The 8,680-nt window shown below is 44.1% G+C and overlaps 1 protein-coding gene across 4 annotated transcripts in view; it reads left to right on the top strand.

The window, feature by feature from the left end:
• The window catches only part of UBTD2 (ubiquitin domain containing 2), a 52,996-nt gene extending 46,289 nt beyond the window's left edge, over window positions 1–6,707 (top strand). For all 4 annotated transcript variants that reach the window (XM_027682651.1, XM_027682653.1, XM_027682652.1 and 1 more), the window contains one exon: window positions 665–6,707. In XM_027682651.1, coding sequence (XP_027538452.1) covers window positions 665–1,062 — 398 coding nt within the window. In that variant the 3' untranslated portion in view covers window positions 1,063–6,707. The remainder of the gene's footprint in view (window positions 1–664) is intronic.
• The last annotated feature ends 1,973 nt before the right edge of the window (window positions 6,708–8,680 follow it).

Here is an 8,680-nt window from a genome sequence, read left to right on the forward strand (position 1 = left end):
ACACCCAGATTATAAAAATCACTACTGAAACTTCAGGGCTTTGAATGTGGGAGTTACAGATGCTTTGCAAGTATAAAATACGTGCTGGGTATCGTCGCTCTGGTGGTGACTCCGAACGGAGCCGCAGAGTTGTCTGACTTGGGTGGTCGTGTTTGTTTGTTCTGGCAGTGCTCACTAAAACATGAGTCCTGTATGAAACCGTTTCAGCAGTTTTCGGATGTTTGAGAAGTTACAAAATCTTCCTTTCACAGTGGTCTTTTGCCTTTTCACAGCTCAGGTTCAGCATCGTGTAATTTGTCCAAGTGGCATTTTCTGGGTGCATACGTGTTCTGAACCTCAGGCTGTGCTGCTGGAGAAAGATTCCTCTTTTAAATGACACATGGGAGTACAACATCATCCCTTATCTCTGCTTTTGAAGTTTATCCTGGTCTATCTGGAGGGAGGGGTGTGTTTGGTTTTTAGGGGATGCTTTTAACTCAGCCTCAAGTTTCCATACGAGAACAAGTGAAGTGTTGAAGATTTTTGTATCAGTCCTTTAAAGCCTGAATTCAGTTTTCATCGCTTGGGTGGTTTAACAGCAGGGTAAATGCTTCCCAGCATGACCACTTCAGTGTTAAATGTGACACGCATTCATACTCATTTTAATCCCTCTTCTCTCCTAAAGGTGCTCTTACAGAGTGTTACGATGAACTGGGCAACCGGTACCAGCTTCCCGTCTACTGCCTTGCCCCACCTATCAACATGATAGAGGAGAAGGGCGACCTGGAGACTCTGGATATTCCTGATCCCCCACCCAATTCAGGGCACGAATGCCAGCTTCGTTTGCGCCTTTCCACAGGCAAAGACCTCAAACTCATGGTCCGCAGCATGGACACAGTGTACCACATGAAGAGGCGGCTGCACGCCGTGGAGGGAGTGGAGCCAGGCAGCCAGCGCTGGTTCTTCTCGGGCAGGCCCCTGGCAGACAAAATGAAACTGGAGGAGCTGAAAATCCCAAAGGACTACGTGGTGCAAGTCATTGTGAGCCAGCCCTTAGCAAATCCCACCCCGGTGGAAAACTGAATTCTGCTTGTTTATTGATTCTTCTTTCCTCCGTCTCTGTCATGGGGTTTGTTTTCACTGCCCTCTCTTCTTTTGGTTTGTCCTGCTAATGGATTGGTTCCAGGAAATGACCAGCAAAAATTCCATCTGTGATGGAGATCTGCAAAAACATAAAAATGTAAACTGGCCTCTGGGGTTTGCCTGATCTCATATTTAACACAACAGCAACCAGAATGGGGCAAGGGCAAAGGAAGGAAGGGGAAGGGAAAGGGAAAAGAGGGAGGGAATAGATTGTTGTTCACTTAATACAAATATGTAATGATCCTGAAAACTGTCGGTGGTGTCCTGATCCATGAGGCCAGAGCAACAGAGAGCACTTTTATTTAAAAAACAAACAAACTTAAAAACTAATCAATGTATCCAATTTCATATCAGCACCACATACAGTTCATGCAAGACTCGCAGCTGCTCTGGGTCGGTCCCACACTGCCTGTTCACGAGGATCCTTTCAGGTGCGACCGAACTCGTGTGCTCTGATGAGGCACAGCCAGCCCTGAGCAGTGGAGCTGGGCTGGGGGCTCTGTCTCTGTCCCATGCCGGCCGCTCCTGGTGATGCTCAGACCAAGCAATTGTACATTCCAAGATGGCAACGCAGTCCTGTGCCATTGCTGGCTCCCGAGGCGGGAATGCAGCCTGCCGGAGCCTGAGGCAATAACTTAGTTCATGTAAACTCTCACGTACTGTACTGTAAACTTACCTGCTACAAGACTGACTTAGCCTGAAGTTTCCTGGCTGATGGGCACCTGAGTGTGTGCCTGCTGAGTTTCTGTCACCCAGATCATGAAAAGAGACTTTGATGAGGTGAGCTGAGGTGAGCGATGCTGATCTGCCCCTGAGCGATGGGTGCATCGCCTTTGTCCAACAGCACTGGTGTAATAGGTCCAGGTTAAACTGCAATTACACCCAGATGCAAAGGATTGTAGCTTCCTGTGCTTTCCTAGAGGGCACAAAGCTCGGAAGATGGTAAGGAGGACACAATAGCACACAGTTTTCAGCTTTTGGTGTGTCATTGGAAGCAAGAGCCAGTCTTCTAGCTGTGGTGACTCTCCAGCCAGGACAGCTGGAGTTGTCCTCACCAGCACGCACCTGCGGCCCAGAGTGTGGCCATGGTGCTTCACAGCCAGTGCTTTCCCTTCAGAGTGTAAGAGGGGCCTTTCAGCAAATGACAAATCCTTTTGTAGTCTCAAAAGTCTGAATCAGAGCATATTGGGATAGGGGGGACCAAGCAGCTTGTTCCCTCAGTTGGAGATGCTCTGTGTCGCCGTGGCAGCTCTGCACTCCTGCCTGGCAATGCCTTTGGTTGAGATCAATGCCCTGTTCCTTTTAAACATGATTTCTAGTTTGCTTGGGTTTTAAGCCATCATTGAAATGAGTTCACTTCTTCCAAAGTCAAACATGCTATTCGTGTGTGAATAGCATGTTTTTATTGGTTTCTGTCTTCCCTCTCTGAATTACTGGTGTAAAGCTGCAGTTGTCACGGCTCTTTCTCATCTGCTGGTGAAACTGGTGCGTTACCTTGAAGATTTTAAACTTGTTACTTTTGCTCCTTTGTTAGTTCCATAAAAGTCAGTTTCTTGAACTCAGAGGGAGTTATTACACCACAAGCATCAGCACAGAGCCAGGACAATCAGAGGTCACTTGTACAACAGCACAAGTCTTTCCCAGCAGGTGGAAGCAGAATTTACATCGATGGTCAGGAAACAGATCCACATTTTATATGCACTTCCCACCCTACCCCACAGAACTACAGCTTTCTTTTTGGTTCTTGTGTTGTATCAAGCCTGTGTATTTCTGACAGCTCCTTTAGCCTCACTTGGGTATGGGATGCCTGAAGTGCAGTGGCAGAGCTGTGTAAAGGAAAATAAGTTCCCTGTTCTCATAAACACCAAAGTGACTTGCTTTTCTTTCTTCTTTTTTTTTTCCAAGATGAGAGTGAAGCTGATAAATACTAATCTGTAACAAGTTTTCTATTGTGGAGTTTTTTTAAGACAAATATGATTTACTGTACTGGGGTTTTGCAGCCAAATCTTTTGCATTCCAGTGGGGGAAAAATATTTGATACATAAACAAGTCAGAAATCTCTTGGATTTTCTCTGGGCAAAGGATGGTTTGATGCCAGGGAGATACTACTGGTCTCATAAGGCACAACTTACATATCTATATAAGTGATCTTCACAATGTCATTTCCCTGCAGTCCCTTCTGGAAGGGGGAAACCATGATAGATTAAAGGAGAGCAAACCAGGGTGACAATTCTGCAACTGTGAACACTAAAACCACGACTTTTTAATTTTTTTAGGATACCTTTTGTTGAATTTTTTCTTTTTCTATTATCATTCAGGCAGTTGTCACCAGGTGCTGTTTTTGAGAGGACAGCGTGCAGGGGCTGGGAGAGCTCCTTCTTTCCCTCTCTCCCTCTTAGTTGGAAAAGGTTCAATTTTATTACACTGTTAGATGACCATGTTTTATATTAATTGCTTTTATGGCAGGGAGAAAGGTGATGATCTGTAGGCCATGTCATTAGTGGGTTTTGAGTAGAACAGAGACTTGGTTCATGAAAATACTCTTTCCTCTAACAGCCTCCCCCCCTCCTTAATTACATATCAAAAACTGAAAGAGTTCAATGGTAAAATGCTTTTAGAGGTGACAGTGAAGACTTTGAACCTCTCTGTATAAAATTACAGAGGTACTAAGCACATACCCTGCAGAAACAAAATTTTTACAAGATTTGTGTTGGGAAATAATTTAAAATTTCAAAATATATATTAAAAAGTATCAGTAATGAAGGTGTACAGGCATATGACTGACATGTCCCACTATAGAACTAGAGGAGAGAACAGTTGTTTCTCTCTGAAATGCCTTGTCTTTGCCCTACAAGATGGGCTTTGGTGCAAGTACCAGTGCAAAGGAGCAGGCTGGGGCTCCTGTGGGATGAGTTTCAGGGGCAGAAGGGGTCTCCCCATGTGCCTGAGGTAGGGAGTTCAGGCTTGTTTGAGTGCAGGGCAGAGTGTAGGCACAGCTCAAGTGAGACTAACCAGGTACTCAACCACTGGCAGCCCCGGTGGGGGCTGGTGGCTGCTCAGGGGAGGATGGATAACAGCACACTGGTGTGTGCATCCCTGTTTTGCAGCAGGAGGATGTTGGCAGCATGGCCTGGGTTGTGTTTTGGAACTTGGTGGGTTGCCCCACACCCTCAGGTGTCTTGGGTATAAGTGAAACAATGCAACAAGTTTTTTAATGCACACCACCAATGCCAAATACAGGCAACTGAGAAGTAATAGGTTGGGGGTTTTTTTTATTCGCTAGACCCGTCAGCCCTTTGTGCCATTCCTGATTAGCTCTGGCTGTGAACTGATGCCAGTAGATAACCTTTTTTACAGTGTTAGTGACAGGTCTGTTTGACATAATTCAGATTTTTATATTCTTTATTGTTGCTTCTGCCTGACACAGAAGTAATGACCTAATGAAAGTCCACACTCCTAAACAGCTTGAAGGGCAGAGAGGCATGAACACAGATAGTCTGATGGGGCCAGGGAGCTCCAGAAGAGCCGCAGGTGTTGCAGGTACATTGCTTGGTGCATTGCAGAAGGATGCTCAGGGTCTTCTTCTACAACCAAGTGTCAGCTGCTCCTTCTAGAGCATCCAGCTCCCAAAATGTCACTGACTGCCTTGGTTCTTTGTGCATGACAGTTTATTGGTGTCTTCTGCAGAAAACACAGTCTGGAATATATAGTTTTCTGAAAGCTTTTGCTTCTCTGGAGCTGGGAAATATTTTGGAAAATGAAATAGTGTGTGTTGGCAGTGTAATAAGTTTTGTTTGTTAATAGACACCCCGATGGTAAAAGTAGGGGTAACAACAACAAAAAACCTCACCCCAGGAGCAACCAAACAAAACCCAGCTCCTCTTTGCCTTCCACACAAAGTCCCTAAGTTGCTTTGGGGAGGAGAGGAAAGAAGGATTCATTGGAGCAACAGGGCAACCCATGGCACTGCGCATAACCTTTGGTGAAGCAGATGGTCGATTGATAAAATATTGCTGTAGTGTGATGTGCTTCTGCATATATATCCATTGCTAGTAAATAATGTAAAATCTTCTTTAAAAGTATTTTAAAAAATACTCTTTGTTACAGTGGTGGGATGCTTTTACCCATGGAATTTTGAAAGCATTTTCGCTGTGTAGGTGTTGACGAAGTGAATGCTGAACGTTTTTCCATGTCTACGATGCTTCAGAAGCGCAAGTGTTTCTGACTCTTGATCTATACTTTACAAACTTTTCTATGTTACTGTACATACATCCAGACCCTGCACCTTATGCAGAGAATGTTTACATTAAAAAAAGAAATTAATTTTTTTTGGCTTTTTCCCTGCGCTGCTCAAATCCTGTTACTTTGAAATGAAAGTAGGCTCTGTTAGAAAAAGGGGCTTTTTTTTCCCCTTTGCCCTTCACCACTTCCCCCGTAATCAACTCCCTCCTGGATGGTGGCTGGAAGCTCCGGGACGTCTTGTGCTCTCCTGCAGTGGGATGTAGAGATGTTTCAGAAAGGCGTTTTGGAAAATGTGCTTTGGGTGGGGGATGAGCTTCATACGCTCTGCAACTTCCTTGGAAAACAGCAAAAAATGTGCTTCAAACCCACTAGGTGTTGGTGGTCTGCCTTGCAAGTTCACTGGGAAGCCTTGGATTCAACTTCCCAGCGTCCGCACTTCTGTTTTCTCCCCAAGATGATGAATGTCCTGCTGTTCTATCTGCAGCTACAAACGCTTCTGTTGGTTAATGACTGTATATACAAGTCTGCCTGCTTAAAGACTTCCCTTTCCATGAAGTGTTTTTGATTGCTCTGCTCTGCAAATGACTCTCCTCTTCCATATTTCATCCACGTAGATATTCCGTAGCCGTGTGTGTGTTGCTCTTGTCCGTAGGAGATGGAGATGGAGCTCTCCTTCCAAAGGGAGATACATGCCACTGAGCCTACACAAGTCAGGCAGCTGGAAGATGAGATGTTTTAACCAGCAGGCTTCTTACCATGGACTTTGAGACTTTTAACAAATGTGTCTGCTGGACTCTCCATGAAAAAGTGCATTCCTGCCCTCCGAGCAGGACCATATGTTGGGTATATATCCAGTAGAACTGTATATTTTACAGAGGAAGACCATTCAATCAGAGCCATGGGGCAAATAGAGAACTTAAAATCCTGACTCCTGCCTTAAAACCTTTAGTTCATCTTGAGCTCCAGAAATTCTGCACCTGCTCATTCCCAAGTCCCTTTTTTTCTTTAGGAAATTGGAATCCAGTCAAAGGCTGGAGACAGTTTAAGGCAATTGAAAACAAAATAAATTTGAGCTGATGGCTTCATTAAAATAACTAACTGGTCTTGGATTAAAAACCCTATTTGTGCCTCTGAAGTCCAGGGAATGTTTCAAAAGTGGAGGTGGATTTGAGCAATGATGGAAAGGACTGTGTTAGCTGGCCGTGTGTGACACTTGCTTTCATATGCTCTGAGCAAGAGACTTTGGTTTGTGTCCTCTCTGCCTCATGGGAATGGCTTTCAAAGATGGCTGGTACCATCAAATTTGTACTTCTTGAATAAATACCTTCATTTTTATGGTAAAACTTTTTGTATGCAGTTTGATTGTGTGTGCCATGTGACAAACATTCCTATTCCACAGGATATGGTGCTAGACTTGGTACTGACACAGGAAACACACAGCTCCAGCCCACAAGGGAACAGGGATGAGGGGATTCCAGTGACATGACTGTTTCTTCCCCTGTACATTTATGAAGACTTTTAGAATCAAATCTACCACTTGTGTAAAATAGGCTTTTTAACTTCTTTCCCCTCCTTGGCTTCTGAGGTCAATGAAGAATTCTAGACCAATGTAAACCTACTATGAACATAGGTAACTTCTAAACTGCATTATGTATTTTATGTTGTACCTCTGGTACTTGGCTGACACATCACAGTCTTCGGACTGATAAATTATGTGATTTTTTTTTTATCCTAGGGAAGATCTTTTACCACCTGAACTTCTATTGGAAATACTGTACAAATTTCCTATATTTAAAACAAAAAACCCCCACCTTTTTCTTCCCCTGCATTTAAAAAATAAAACTAATAGTGGCAATGCCATGCCTTAAGGAATAAACTCAGTGTTGTTTTTCCTCCTTAAATTTCTTCAGTAGGGCTTTTGGCTCTGAGCTGTAAAGCCACAACTTTTCCATTACCTCTGACACCCCAGAGAGACACATTTTAGTATTAATTTCAGTGTGTGACTACATTTTATCTTGCAAATAAGGTGTGCAATCCGTGGAGAATGCAGGGCCTGGAGATGTGCTCAGACATCCAGCATGAACCTCCTGTGCTGTCTGTGGATCAGCTTCTGGCTCCTTGGTGAACAAAAGTAATGAATCTGTGTAATTGTCCTGTAATTACACTAACTGACGTGTTGTCTTAATTCAGGTCACCACTTTTATAGTCTTGATTAACTACAGAAGGTATCAGAGGAGTAGGAATAATTCTTTGCAGGCCATTTTGGTCTAATGTTATCACAGCTAAATATTTCCATTTTTATTTACATCTTAGGATAATTTCACAGTAGAATTCACGATGTGAGTAACAAACAAGCAAAACATGATTTTTCCTGGAAATTTTCCCCTCACATACATATAAAAATATATATGTGTAATTTTTTTTCCTTTTATATATGCATACATATAATGTCTTTCATCTATAGATATTCCCCTTTTTAATACACACATGAAACGAGGTGCAAAGGCTTGTATGAAACCATTTCATAGAATCACAGAATGGTTTGGGTTGGAAGGGACCTTAAAGCTCATCTCATTCCAGCCCCCTGCCATGGGCAGGGACACCTTCCACTAGGCCTGGTTGCTCCAAGCCCTATCCAACCTGGTCTTGAACACAGTGCTGTGTTAGGACCTGGAGACAGCACTAAGGGAAATCGTCTCTAACCTGACTTTGTTGCTGCTTCCCCTGGGACAACTGCCCTGGTCAGTGCAGGATGCAGACACGCTCTGGACACTAGAGGGAGCATCTGGAGGTGGCTGGTCCCTCCAAATCTGGGCTAAAAATATCAAGGTGTAACTTATGGAAAAGGCACTGAGCTCTCACTTCAGCCCTGCAAAGAGTAGTTCTTTGTGTTCTCTGAATAATCCTGAAAAGTTGGGATTTGAGCCATGGAGTTTATTTTCTCTGGACTCAGAGCAGTTGCAAAGGTCTGAGGTGGGATGCCACCCTAAGACAAGCCAAAACCTTGCTTCCTGGGAGGTCAGAGACTGGAGACTGGAATTTTCTAACCTGATTAGTCCCTCATGCTGCTTCGTTAAGGGAACTCCAATGGCAGCGAGCTTGGAGGAGGCTCCGTGGTGTGTGATGGGCTGTGTGTAAGGTGAGAGGGGAAATAAATTCACTGAGCTGCTGTGCCCAGAGGGTAAACAGTCAATATTTAGCAAGAGAAACGAAACTGCTTCTCTTGCCTTCTCTCCACATGGCCTTAATTAGGTGGTTTCGTTAACAAAGCAAACAGCGTTTCCTGTTGTTGGGCTGTTACAAGCGCGGCAGCAGG

Source organism: Neopelma chrysocephalum, unplaced genomic scaffold (genome assembly GCF_003984885.1).
Source record: "Neopelma chrysocephalum unplaced genomic scaffold, ASM398488v2 Primary Assembly neopelma1_63, whole genome shotgun sequence".
Taxonomy (NCBI): Eukaryota; Metazoa; Chordata; class Aves; order Passeriformes; family Pipridae; genus Neopelma; species Neopelma chrysocephalum.